General features: G+C 38.0%; 1 protein-coding gene across 1 annotated transcript in view; it reads left to right on the top strand.

Moving 5' to 3' along the window:
* NCAPG2 (non-SMC condensin II complex subunit G2) overlaps positions 1–14,402 on the top strand; it is a 44,964-nt gene that overhangs the window by 23,499 nt on the left and 7,063 nt on the right. The window contains exons 13-25 of the mRNA XM_058808292.1: positions 54–206; positions 1,786–2,008; positions 3,251–3,375; positions 4,234–4,407; positions 6,649–6,719; positions 6,967–7,120; positions 7,292–7,465; positions 7,995–8,105; positions 8,216–8,359; positions 9,133–9,232; positions 9,522–9,706; positions 10,493–10,636; positions 12,466–12,569. Coding sequence (XP_058664275.1) covers positions 54–206; positions 1,786–2,008; positions 3,251–3,375; positions 4,234–4,407; positions 6,649–6,719; positions 6,967–7,120; positions 7,292–7,465; positions 7,995–8,105; positions 8,216–8,359; positions 9,133–9,232; positions 9,522–9,706; positions 10,493–10,636; positions 12,466–12,569 — 1,862 coding nt within the window. The remainder of the gene's footprint in view (positions 1–53; positions 207–1,785; positions 2,009–3,250; positions 3,376–4,233; positions 4,408–6,648; positions 6,720–6,966; positions 7,121–7,291; positions 7,466–7,994; positions 8,106–8,215; positions 8,360–9,132; positions 9,233–9,521; positions 9,707–10,492; positions 10,637–12,465; positions 12,570–14,402) is intronic.

The following is a 14,402-nucleotide window of genomic DNA, read 5'->3' as shown; positions in this document are numbered from 1 at the left end:
TTTAGCTACAGATTTTTCGGCTCCATTCTCTGGATTTGATTTTTTTATTTTAGTGCCTGCCAATAATTTTGGACAACAAACTAAGTCACCCACTCCTGGAGCAGCTCCTGCCTGCAAGCAGACACAGTCTGCATGATAATTCTGAGAAGGTGCGAGTGGCTTTTGTGGAAATGCTGCTCAAAGTGAAGGCTACCAAGGCTGCCAAGGTAGGATAATGGTACTTGATAAGTAGCAAGGAGACAAAATCATGGCATGTATTTAAAAAAAAAAAAAAAGTAGATTTTGAGACTGCTGCAGTGTTCTTAAAAAAAAATAACCTGCTTTGCTCTGGTAATACTCTTAGTATCTGTGGTATCCCGAGCGTTCTGTGGGGCCTTGTTCTCTCTGGATGGGCAGGGGAGAGCAGTGGGTTACAGCTACTTTCCTCAGCTGCCCAACTCTTCTAAATGCCTAACACCTTAACCCTAAGTAGCTTTTTTGCTCTGATTCTTCTGTTTTTATAATGTCTGCTTCTATTTTGTGGCCACATCCTTCAGGATTTTCATGTCCTTTACAGTGATTTTTAATGTATTTTGTATTCTGCTGTGGACTCTTATTTAGGGTGCCACTGTCCAGCCACAGGCATTACAACATCTTTGAGCTCTTATTCCACTCTCCAATGTTTATAGTTTCCTAATTTCAATTTTATATTTTAATTTAACAATGGTTTAGTCTCTTGCTAAGACTAATAAAGACATAAAACTATTAGAAGGCATCCAGAGGAGGGCTCTGAAGGTGGTGAAGGGTGCAGAGGAGAAGTCATACAAGGAGTGGCTGAGGTCACTTTGTGAATTATCCTGAGTTTGCTGCAATTGAAGACAGAGAAAAAAGATAATTCTCTATGTTAGGGCTTTTTTAGGGGAAGGAAAGATCAGGTTTATATAAAGAAAAAAAATCCTAGTAAGTGTTAGATGTTTTTCAATAACTCCCTATTGATTTAAAAACTGTAATGTGTATCTCTAGGAAGTCCTGGGATCACTTTAAACTTAGTTTTTATGACAGTTTTAATAGGGACATTCCTAGCTCAAATTCACAGGGTAATTATCTGATGCAAATATTTCTGCTAAAGAGTAAAATAAGTTCTTTGGCATTGAAAAATACTTTTTTGTTTGTTTTAATTTTAATTTGTCCAGCATAATTAATTCAGAATCTTCTCAGAAAAACTACATATGTAGTGTTACAGCTGGCAAACAGCTGTGTAGTCTTTCTGAATTTCATAGCATTTGATTTCTGTGTTACAAATAAATTAGAGCTCTGCTAAGAATGGGATGCATTCAGTATTTAGTAATGTAAGCTTTGGGATGGTTTTGGAAACGGTGTTGATCCATTTAAGTACACAATACTTGTGAGTAGTTTAGACCTACTTTGTCCTGTGAGGAGAATATGAAACATGGCACATAATGGTAATAATTGTATTTTATGGTGATATCCTTGTAGTGTAAATAATTCTTCCCTGTATTTATGGAATTGCATTAGTATTGCAGGTGAAGTGGAATTGCTTGAACGACAATTTTAGCAGTGAGTCAGAGATACCAGGAGATTTAAAACATCAGCACAGCAGAATGACATTGCAGCAGAATTTGACCTCCAGTACACATTGGTGTAAGAATAAAAGATGCTCATGCTTTCCTGGTTGATGTTCTTTATATTTGATTAGACTATTACCATGGAAATCACTCAATGAAGGTGATGTTTTTTTCCTCTGTTTTTGTTTCACTCCTTTGAACATCTTTTTACTCCCCAAAGTTCTGGAATATCTGTCCCATGGAGCACCTCCTGTCCCGGCTGGAGGCGGACTCTCGGCCGGTGTCGCGGCGCATCGTGAACCTCCTGCTGAACTCCTTCTTCCCCAGTGCCCAGCCCGAGGATGTGTGGTGTGAGCGCTGTGTCACCCTCATCCAGATGAATCCTGCAGCAGCCAGGAAGTTCTATCAGTATGCCTATGAATTCACTGCCCCCACCAATATAGGTAAAGCACAAAACCTTGGGAGCTTTTGGGATTACTGATATCATATGATGTAAATGCTTTTTTCTTATTTCTGTAACAGGGGTACATTGTTGCTGGTTTTTTTTTGGGTTTAGTGTAGTATTAGTTTGTAGTTTTGGAAATTCTTGACACCAGCAATAAGCACAGCAGGCAAAGTTATCAGCTTTTTCAACAGTGAGGAGATCAAAACTTCTCATCTCTGTTCTTATGATGCTGTACTGTGCACTCCCATGGTGGTACCTGGTCTATTCCCCTTTCTATTCCCCTTTCTCCCCACATGTACCTTAAAATTATCTCAGTTGATACCTATTTCTCATGTAGAATTAAGATAGCAAATACCCTGATGCCCTAAGTGATTTGAGATCTTCATGTGAAAGATGATATAGAAACTGAAAAATGTTTACATCTGGTAATCTGAGTGTCTGGGATTTGTGGACCAGGATTTTCAAGTTGCTCAGAGAAAATCTAAAAAGTCCTCCTTCAGAAAGCTTCTGAAAGTTTCAGTGAAGAGGGCATGTACTGCCCAGCATGTCCTGCTTTTTAGAAAAGTTCTGTTGAAACAAGTAAAATCAGGAAAATTTTGTTTCAGAGGAGTTCTGTTAAAACTCAAGTAATCAGCATGGAGTGACTTGGGTGAAATGCCCAAACCATTGCCTCTCACTGATCATCTTGATAAGGTTATGAAATCAGCTTGTTGTACTTCCACCAGAGTGGCATAACCCTTTCACTTTTTCTAGAGCTGAGCTCCTTGTTCAGGAGTGCAATGGTTGGGCTACATCTTTTCCAAAGGATGGGAATTGCCACAGGAGGGAATGGGAATTGACATAGGAATGAACATTGACATCGAAGGGAAAATGTTCTTGAACGTGGGTCATTAATTTAACAGCTGTGCCAGATTAGATGTAGGAGTTGTGGAAGCTTCTTCTGGTTCTGATTTGATAAAGTGGTGATTATTTGGGGTTTTCAGTATACTGTTTTAACAGTAAAATTCCAGAGCCTGATGATAATATTGTCATTTCTTCTTCATACTTGAGGATATAAAACATGTTCACGTTTTTTCCATTTCCTGTACAAGGAATTTTGCTCCATTTTTTCCTAGCTGTTTCTGGTTCCGTTGCCTACTTTTTCATACTGGCTTTCCAACATTGTAATTAGAGGCACTTATTACCAACATGCTTAGCAAATAGTAAATGTCTCATTTATTCCTGCTCCATTTAAATGTAGCTAAATTGATGCTCACCATTCGGCGCTGCTTGAACGCCTGCATCCAGAAAGCAATGAAAGCCAGTCTTCATGGCAGTGGGGATGAGGATGATGATGAAGATGGAAGTGAAAAGGAGAACACCAGTGTAAGAAAGTCCACTCTATTCTAAATTCTGATAACTACTTTTCAGTGGTGCTTAATGTGAGACAGAATATGGCAGAAAGTCTAAAGGAATGTCCTTGGGCATCTCTGGAGTTGGAAGGGGAGAATTGCCATTATGTTGCAGACATCTTTTCATAAAAATCTTTTCTTTAAGATTTTTCCTTCTGGGAAGCTGAAGCCTCAGAAAAAGAATGTAAACAATGGTTATCTGCTGCTGTGGAATGCAACAGGTACACCTGTGATTAGCCCATGTTGGATGTGTACAATTAAGGGCCAATCAAAGACCAAGCTCTCTCTGGGACAGAATCAGAGAGAGCTCCTTTGTTTATTCATTCCTTTTCTATTCTTAGCTTAGCAAGCTTCTGAGAATTTTTCTCTCTATTCCTATTAGCATAGTAATAATGTAATATATATAATAAAATAATAAATCAAGCCTTCTGAACATGAAGTCAACATTCTCATCTCTCTCTTCACCCTGAAAAACCCTTGCAAGCCCTGTTACATTATTGGATTTTCATGTCCTGCAGTAGCAGAAATCTGATCAAGTAGCTAGAAAAAGATAGAAGGAATATGAAGTTTATTTTAAATTAATAGTTGTCTAATTCCAATGTTGATTATAAATTGGTTTGGTTTTGCAGTTAAATTATTTTAAAAATTACTATTGCAAGATATGTGAAGTTAGAGAGATTAAAACTCAGTTATGGAGTTCCTGTTCTACAGTGATGAGTGTCTTTGTAAAGAATCTAGAAGGATTTTTTCTAGTGTCTTTAGAGCCTTATTTTAATTTAAATTTCTATTTGAAAATATCATTGGTAATATCATCTAAATGTTTGTATTTCAGGTGTTGGATAATGTGTTGTCAGTAAATGATGTGGCCAGCATGGCAAGTTTGTTGGAGATCACTGTAATACTCTGGAGAAGCATCCACAAGGCACTAGATCATAATGAGGATGCCAAAGAATATGCTATCAAGAAATTTGCTTCTGTACTTCCTGACTATTTTAAAGTATTTCAGGTAAAGAAAGCCTAGATTTTCCTTTATTTTCTCAGTATTTTCTTCTGATGCTTTCATGTTTTATATCTTTTATCTATTTTTATGACATTAAGTATTCTTTTTCATTGTTGCTATAAACTATAAACAGCAGCAATTTTCTTGGAATCCCACAAATGGGCAGAAACTATTCTCCAGCTGCAGTGTCTGAGTGATGAACCATTATCCAAATAGTCAGCTCAAAAATACTTTTGCAATAAATTGCTCTCCTTGTAAGGTTTTTCTAGGGTTTTATTATTTTGAATGTTTTAGAACTTTTGGAAAACAGTAAATACAAAAGAGCCATTGTAGAATTAGTACTCAGTGTACATTAGAGTCCACGTGTTTTTCTACCCATTGTCCTCCAGACTCTTCCACCAGCACCACTTCTATGATTCAGCTGCAGCTGAAGCAGCTGAGGCTCTTTTTGCACTGAATTTGAGCTGGCAGAGTGCACGTGCAGCCCAGAAAGCCAAACATGTCCTGCTGACCTCCTGGAGTGAGTCCAAAGGATGGCCACCAAGATGATGAGAGGGATGGAGCACCTCTCCTAAATGGAAAGGCCTAAAGAAATGGGATTGTTAAGCCTGGAAAGGAGAAGGCTTTGGGGTTTGCCTAATTGCCTGCAAGAAAGACAGAGAGGGACTTTTTACAGGGGAATGTAATGACAGGACAAGGGGAATGGATTCAAACTAAAAGAAATTAGGTTTAGATTAAATATTAGGAAGAAATTCTTTTTTCTGAGGGTGAGACATTGGCACAGGTTGTCCAGAGAAGCTGTGGGTGCCCCATCCCTGACAGTGTTCAAGGCCAGGTTGGATGGGGCCTGGAGCAACCTGGCTAAGTGGAAGGTGTCCCTGCCCATGCAGGGTGGCTGGAACAAGATGATCTCTAAGGTCCGTTCCAACCCAAACCATTCTGTGATTCTGAGGTTTCTACTAATTTAAATCTACTCTCTAATAATCTGTAGATGCATTTATTTTTTTATTGCCTGGATTCAATATAGTCAGTTAATTAAAATCAGTCATTTTCAAATTCTCAGTCTCCTTGCTGTGATTGTTTCAGTGTAGTTCTTGAGGAGGATGCCATCCTGAGAGTGGCCAATAGTGGCTGCTGCACCCAGAGTGAATTTGGAAGGATTACATACTGGATATCTTTTTCTTAGTTGATGGCTTTTATGCTGAAGTGTCCTGAAATATGGTGGCTGCTCCACTGCAACTTTGCTTTAGATAATCAGAGAGTGAAAAGCAGCTCATTGCTACATATTACTCTGCAGCACAGAGACACAAGTGCTCTCTACCCTGAAAGCATTTGGAAGTTCTCAAAGACATTCCAAACTTTTTTGGCAGAGGATGTAGCATCCTTTCTGAAAGGGTCTGGTGAACAGACAAGATATCCAGCTTTAGCAAGCAACCTCTTTGACTTTGATATTCTTACACAGTGAGTATGCAGCTTGGATCTAAAAGGACCTGTTATCAGAGGCTTAGTTCCTAATAGGCTACAAACATACTGAAGCTGCCTGTCTCTTTCCTGAAAAAGCTACAAATATATTTTAAAAGTTCTTTTAAAAATATGAGCTTTAAAAAAAGGTTTTAGATCTTGGAATGGCCAAGTAGATGATCATTTCATTTGGCTGTTTCCATGAAGTTTGGACATAGAGATAAACCATTTTTGAAGAGTTCTTAACATAGATTGGTTTCTGTATAAGCTGAGTGAGATTCTGTTGTGGCCTAGACCATGTATTATGACATGTTGTAATGAATAACAGTGCATTAAACAATGCCATCCTTATATAACAACCTTTTTCTTTAGTCTTTTTAATAAGTTTGTCTTGTGAATGAATTTAGGCATTTAAGGTTGAGAGGAGTTAGGTGGTGTCATGGCTGTGCAATTAAACCTTAGTCTCTAGTAGAAAAAAAATGATGAGGAGCTGCTATTTCTATTGCAATGAGTATTAACTTAATGGAGCCATGACTATTCATGGTAGTTATTCTGGCAGTTTGTCAGAAAGTGAAGGATATGATAATTGGTAATTGACCTCCAAAACCAGGAATCAGACATTTCAGATTGCAAGCCATATTGTTTTGAGCTCCTTTCAGCTCCATTTGTACTGTAAAAGGGAAATCCTTAATTTGAGGAGCTGTAATCACAATTTTTCAGTACTGTCTTTAGTTTTGCTTGCATGTATGTACCTCTGTGTCATAGAGTGTCATTCTTTGATCCTAGGATGAGCGGTGCATGGCTCCACTGATTATTCTGGCATCATTTATGCCCCCTGCTGCTATTCCTACGTTCAGGTACTGTTTGGAAATCCAAAATGCAAATGACAAGAAGTTTCTTGCTGGCTGTATTTGTTCATTTTTCGCAATCTGATATATTAAATACCCATTTGGGTAAATTAAGACACTAAAACTGTGATAAGTCAGTAAAATTTGTGATGTTCAAGTCTGTCTCATTGGTGAATCCTTATTTTGTATTTTACTAATTGTTTTCTGCACTTATGGGTGTGAAGATAATGTATCTCTTTGTTTGTTTTCTTTTAAGCTGTGGTGTGGTTTCCAGACTCAGAAATATTGACAGTGGAGCTGACCAAAACAAATATTCTATCCTGATCGACTGCCTGTGCCGCTGGGGTCAAGTGGGGCACATTTTGGAATTAGCCTGTGATTGGCTCTCTGACTCACTCACTCCAACAAAGGTGTGCAAATGCATGTCACAGGGAATAGAGGAATTGCCAGACTGCTTTAAGGCATCATGCTTTTTAAAAATAGAATAAGACTTGTTAATGCTGTATTATTCTGCTTTGAAATCAGTTCTACAGTCAGATACTAACAGGGTTGTACTGGTTTTGTGCTTCCTTCCTATTCAGAATGCTAAATCAGCTGGGCGTCGAGTACGGATCCATGTAACACAGGAATCCAAGCCAGACCTAGCAATTGATTACATTGAGTATTTATTGACTCATCCTGTCAATTGTGGTTGCCTACTTTCTGTTCCTAAAAATAAACTGAAGAAGCTTTTGAAAATCCTCGGTGCTGCAAAGGTAGTTTTCTCCTTCTCATAAACAGTGCTTATAAAATCAGTGCTTAACATCATATATTGCCTGAGTCAAACTAAAATGCCTGCAAGAACAAATAAATGAGGTTCATTATGCCCTCTCCCTTTGTAAAAATATCTTTTTTGTAGAAAAAAAAAATCCTTTTGATTTTTATTTCTTTTTTATTTTTATTCCAACAAATACTCTAAAGTAGAAGTATAATAGTTCAGAATTGTTTATAGAGATGGCAGATTTAAGCCAGCTTCTCAGTCTTAGATGTCTCAAAATTTTTTTGATCTAGTGTTGAGTGTTTTTAAGGGACCCAACTTTTAGAATATGCGAATAAGGAATAGTCTGAAAATCAGTTATGGCATTGAAAAATGGAAGTAAAGTATGCTTGTTGCTTATTTGGGGTTGGTGCTTTGCTGTTTTTGTGGGTTTGGGGTTTTCTTTAACCTTTTGTTTAAAGCTATTGAGTGAAGAAACATTTGAAAGGTTTTTTTGAAAACTACAAATGTAAACCTTGATATTTCAGAAATCTCTTGGCTCAGTTCTGGAAGGAACAGATTCTGGTGGCTGGAATCAAGCAACCAGCCTAAGAGCCTTCAGCCTCTTTTGCAGATTGACTGTTCATCTTCAGCATAAGGTATGGTTATAGCTTTCCAAAATAAGCTGGAGTTACAGTTGACAGTATAAGGAAGTTCCAAAACAACTGGAGAGACAATTGGTAAACTTCCCTTTGGGTTTTTTTTTCAGTTTTCTGAAGAAGGAGAAGATCACATTTCACTTCTGAAGGAGACAGGTGCTTGGATAGAAAGTCAAGTTGTACCTTTTATACTAGCAAGTGATCAAGAGGATGGTATTTCAAAACACAGTGATGTTTCTGAATTCATTATCCAGGTTAGATGATTCTTATAATATAAATCAAGCTGCTTTCAATTTGAAAAGCTGTAGGTGTAGCAATTTGTGTGCAGACAAACTGCACTGGCATTTGTGCCATCACTTGCAGTGTCCCTTACCCCTGACCTTGATTTGCCCTTCAAAGAAAGCATTTGATGATATAATGTGGGTGAGGTTTTAGCTAGTTCTGAGCTGTTTTCTGTTGCATTCTTCTGACATTTCATTTAACCCAAGGTGGATTTTTAACACTGAGCTTTTACCAGATTTTGGTGAAAGGAAAGATTTGGCTAACTTTGGTCCCAGGCAGTGTCTTTGAACAACCCAGCTCATATATACACAGACTGATTAAAAAGTTCTTACTCTGCCTGTACTTCCATCTCATAATCTGTTTAGTATGTAACAACTGTGTGTCTGTAGGGAAAAGCTCTTTTTGTCTGCTGGTTTTAATTTTGCTATTAAAGGCAGGTAGAGATGTCATATTTTGCCTCAGTAAATGATAAATATCAATGCCTTTGATCTGAGCCTGAGTTAAAAAGAGAGGATTTGCTGCCTTTTGAGAAACCATTTACTGTTGGGAAAGGGCAATGGAAGCGTTTGAAGGACTGGTTGGAATTCATGCTTTTCAGCAGGTGTGAACTGAGTAACTCCAGTTAGGTACACCAGCTCTCAGGGCACCTTGGCTAAGAGTTTGTAGTTTTATTATTTTTCAGTTTTACTGAATGATTACTTTACATGAAGTTTGGGTTTCCTATAATTTTGCACCTCTCTTCTAGGCCTACCTGACAGTGTGCAAAGATGTCATAATGGTGGGCCTGGGAAATGTCACATTTCAAGCACACCTGTTAGAAATGGCTCTTCAGGTTATGCAAACAGGTACCCTCTTTTGTACTAACAGCAACATCTGCATTTATACTTGGCTGGCTTTTCTTGGATTAGCAAATTAGTTAATCCCTAACTTTTAAGAATTGGAGGTAACACTGGATTCATACTTAAAATATTAATTGGACTGTATGAAAATTTCAGCTAAGGGTGCTCAGAAATGAAATGTATTGTCTACACTTGTAAACTCTCACTGTTTATTGTATCTAACTGAGTTCCATTCTAAGGTTGTACCTGATTAATATTGCAACTTTTACATTATGATATTTATCTCTTTCTCTAGAGAGAGGTGGCTTTTGTGCTCCAGTGTTGCTGTGTGCTCTAAAAGAAATTATTGAAGCTTCTTTAAATCAGAATACTGAGACAGAGGAAGTGACAAATCTTTTCCACACTCTACAAAACGTCTTCCAGAAAATTTTAGAATGTGTGGCACACAGACTTAAGAAAGAGCAGGAAAAAGGAATTCAGGTATGATATTACAGTCCAAATTGATACGTAATTGCTAATATGTAGATGAATCCATCATTTTTATGCAAAGGGGTATACTTAAAACACTTTGAGGTTGTTACCTTGCTATTACCAACTGTTTGGGTAGACACATGATTAAATTTTCAGTTAAATTTTCCAAGTTTTCTTGTTACCAGGGTTTTTTTGTCCATTTTGGTCTCATCATGACATAATGCATTTGTTCTGCAATTTACTGGTTCTTTTGTTGCCAGTGATTCTGAAACATGGTGATACTTCTAGGCTGTTAATCTTATCTGCAATTAGATGAACTTTCTCAATCCAGAGCAAAGGATTTGTTTATATACATTATGATCTTGGAGGGAGGAAAATTTTTCTTTATTATTTATTTCTTTTAGTCTGAATGATAGCAACTTCAAAATATGAATGATGTTCTAACATTCTTGAAAATCTCACATCTTCACAGAAAAGTAGACTTCTTGTATTTCAAAGAAGATACTAAATAGTAGTGAAATGGGTGGATCAGTCTGGGAAATTTGCTGATCTACTTTTCAGGACTTGTGAAAAACATTCAGTTCTTTTTTGTAAGAGCCACTGCTTTGTTTGTTTCTCAAATTTGTGAGCAGACTTCCCAGTTGTTGCTGATTCCCCTCTGATCCCAAGTGACTAGAATACCTCAAAAGCTTTCAAGGTGTGTGTGGTCTGCACTTCACAGAGAGGTTTGCTGGTATAGATGATTTATACTTAAGCAGTCTAAAAAAACAGATGTGTTTTTCTTTTTGGTTTTAGTTGATTCACTCTATTCAGATGCCTCTTGGAGAATTCATCCATGCACTGCAGTGCTGGCATTCCACATTCCCAGCAGTTCAGCAGGGTGTTCTCTCCACTCTCCTGGCTGCAATAGTAGCAGAGATAAATTGTGTGCTACAGAAGGTAAAGTTAATCCTGATTTTCTTTTTTCTATTTAACACCTTCTGCTTTCTAAATGTTATGTTGGAATGACAGAGCTTTATTCAGAAAATTGATCTTTGTACTGCAGATGAGGATTTTGTGTGTGTTGGCATGGAACAAACAGGAAACTTTATTTGCTATAATTTCATATTAGAGTTCATCTCTCAGATTTCTGACTACAGCTGTGTAGGAACAGACTTGTCCTGATGCTTATTTCAGTGTCTGCCTCTGACAGGAGAATTTGGCAGTAAGGCAGTGTTGGGGATTAATAACATGGATTCTGGGATATTTCCTCTGTGCTTTGTACTGGCTCTGGCTGGGAAGGTGTCAGCTTTCCTCCATGTGCTGCTGTGGCTGGCATTTGTGGCCAAGCCATTGTTGAGGACACACCAGTTTGTTTTGGCTGTTGCTGAGCAGTGCTTTGCAGTGTCAATATTTCCCTGATTCCTTCACCTTCACTCTATAAAAAAAGTGAGGCTGTCAGTGGGCAGGAGGCTGAGAGGGAACACAGCTGAGACCATGCACCCAAACTGATCAAAGGCTTATGCCACACCATGCAATGCTGTGTTCAGCAATTAGAGCTCAGGGAAAGGAGGAGGACAGGACATACCTGACTTCATCCCACCCAGCATTAGGGAGTTTGGGAAGTGAACCTCTGATGTGTGACAGATTCCCATTCCCTGCTCTTGGAATGGTCCCATAAGGTTCTGTAGCCCTGTTTCAAAGCAGGCTGATGCCCTGCTTGGCACTGATCACTTGTGCATTCTCTGCTTCCATACAGAGACATTTCATGTGCTGCATCTTGGTTTTGGTTCCTTTGGTTTTCCAAATATCTGATCTGCATTGCTTTGGAAAGTCAAGAAAGAGTCTCTAATACTGAAAAGAATGTGTAGACAGAGGTTATTTCATGTTCTGAAAGTGCCAGGAACCACAACTCTCCTTGAAGGAGAAGGGCAACATTCCCACCCCGTTTTTCTAATGCAGATAATGTTAGGAGCAAATATGATTAGTAAGATTGGAAGCTTTGAGAACTAAAAAGGAAGAGCAGAGGCTCTTCAGTAGAGGCTGTGCTTTTGCTGTGGGTTCTGGATGTGTCAGAAACAGAGCAAGGAACAGTTGCCAGAAGGAACCACAGAGCAGTTGCAAGGTTCTGTTGCAGGAGGCACTGCAGCAGTACCAGCTGTTTGCCTGCAGATACTGATGTATCAGCTGAGAGGCTGGGGGGGACAGATGCTCTTTACACACGATGCAGAGGGAACATTTCTGGGCTTGAATATACTGGAGATTCATAGACTGAGTGTTCATTCCAGTCACTCATCTGAGCTGGGCTTTTCCCTGCCCCCAGGTTGTAGATAAAAATTCAGTTCTAACTAAGTATTTGTCATCTGTTCAGAACTTTACACCAAAAAGAGCAGGTATCCAGAAAATCACTGTCACTGAAGTTACATTTGGAAATCAGGGATGCACACTTCAGCTTGGAGCCACAGAGGGGACTCACTTGTGTTTAACAGGCTGTGCCTTTGTGAAGAGTGACCACCAGTGTAGATAAGTGAAACTTCTGGTGACAGCAACTGCAGAGAATATCTGCCTTGGTACAAATACTGTTCATGTGCTTTAGTTTCAGTCTTTCTAATTTAAATTAGTTTTGTTTATTTGGACACCACACAGTTGAATTAAAGCAACTCAAAGAATACTTGTGAATGTTCCAATTGTTTAAGGATAGGTCCTGGTTAGTGTAATTATTGAAATACAATGTTCTGCATACACATCTTTCTTGAGCTACAATGGTTGTTGACTTATTTCTTTTTTAGGCTTCCAGTGAAAATGAGTTGACTATGCCAAAGGCTATTTCAGACCTTCCCCCTCTTTCAAGCAGTTTAATGGCTGTAATTATGAAGTCAGCTAATGTTGTCAGGTAAATGTTTCTATATTAATTTTTCCAAGATTTTTGCTAATATTGAACAGTTTATGTGTTGTCAATAAGATTTTAATTTCTAAATTCAAATAAATCTTGAAGAACTGGTTGCTTTCTAAATTTATCTGGACTATTTAATAATCCCTTTTTAATAATCCCTTTTTCTTGACATATTGCCTGTAGGTATTGATTGCTGGGGTTGAGTTCATTTTTTAACCAAGTGTGCTTCTTATTTACAAGACTTAAGCATTATGAGTTTTTTAATCATACATCTTGGCTTGCTTCTTTCATAAGATACTTATAAAGCTGAGTCCCCTCAACACAGAGATATTGAGATAAAATATATGCCAGAAATAGAATTAATCCTTTGATTGAACATCTGCAACAAGGTGGCATGTACTTATGGTTGTATTAAAGTCACAACATTCAAAATAGGAAGTATCTGAGTGCTGAAAGCCTCCAAAAGTGAGCTTATGTTATTTATTTTTTAACACTTAAACTGGGAGAATATTTTCTCTATTTAGTGGGGGCCCTAAATATCTTCTAAAATTGTCACAACTGAATTTAATTTTGCATGGTTTGTTCATATTCAATTTTTCTTAACATGACTCTACACACCAGACTTGTTTTAAATTACAAAGGGACTTAGAAGTCCTATTGCTCTCCCTGACTTACCACAACTAATTCCTCTTCTTTCATCTGACAGGCACTGAGTATCCATGTCTCTGCTGTTATGAGGTGGTTTGTTTTCTTCTCAATCCTTCTCTAATTCTAGTTGAACTTGCAAAACAAAAGACTCCAGAGACTCCAGCAATAGTCCACATAATGCAAATCTAGCCATGAGGCAGCAGCTAAAGGTGTTCTCTTCTAGTGAAACAATTATTTTTACACATATCTTTACAAAAGAGATGCAGAAAATCAGTTAATTCTTCTGAAACTTTTTCTTGTAGTAATCAAGGTGAATCTTGTCCATTCTTGGTGGAGAAAACTGCAAGTTTGGGCCAAATTGTTTCTGTGTACTTGGGGAAAAAATTGTATCTTCTAGTATTTCTCTTTTTGGGGTAAAGATTTGGAGATAATTTCCATCTGGTTCTACTGGTGCCTCAGAATTGAGACTACTTTTAAGGCTCTTTTATAAATCTGTGTTGCTAGGCCATAACTAGAGTCCAGTAGTGCATGGTTCAGTATTTCAGACATCTTTATGTCAACATGAAAGCCTCTAGCATTACAAAATCTGATGTGAGCTCCTGCTCTGTGAGCTCAAAGTCATCTTGCTCTGAGTTCAGCAGAATCTGTTTTATTTTCAGTACTAACCAGTCTCTAGCACTGAATTTCAACCCCCCTAGAAGTGATAATACTGGGAGGCTTGGCAATATCTGTCCAATTGTGTGAGTAGCCTTCATTTTAGTAGGGAATATCTGTATAGGAACCAATTACTTACCTCTGAACCTTATATGTATTTTTAAATAGCTTATTGTTCTGTTCTATTTTATCTTTGCCTGCAGGCTCATATGACCCTTTTTTCAGAGGGAGGTGGGGAAAGGCAGCTTCAGTGAGTCTTGTTACAGGTTAATGAAATTCCAGTGTTCCTTCATGGAGGTTAAGAGTGTGCTTAGTGACCCAAACAATGATAACAACCAAGTCAGGACTGATCCCACTTCTGTCCATTAGCAATTTAAGAGCAAGCTGAAATGGAATCAGTGCTTGGTCACATTAGTCCACAATGATACAATGAAACTGAAGCAATGCATGAGCAAATTCATAATGCTTGTTTCTGAAGCTGAAGATTTTTCATCTTTCTCAGCTCTTAGAAGCAATATTTGAATTTCTGCA

Source organism: Ammospiza caudacuta, chromosome 1 (genome assembly GCF_027887145.1).
Source record: "Ammospiza caudacuta isolate bAmmCau1 chromosome 1, bAmmCau1.pri, whole genome shotgun sequence".
Taxonomy (NCBI): Eukaryota; Metazoa; Chordata; class Aves; order Passeriformes; family Passerellidae; genus Ammospiza; species Ammospiza caudacuta.
Note: the sequence above shows the minus strand (reverse complement) of the source record. Positions and strands in the feature narration are given on the sequence as shown.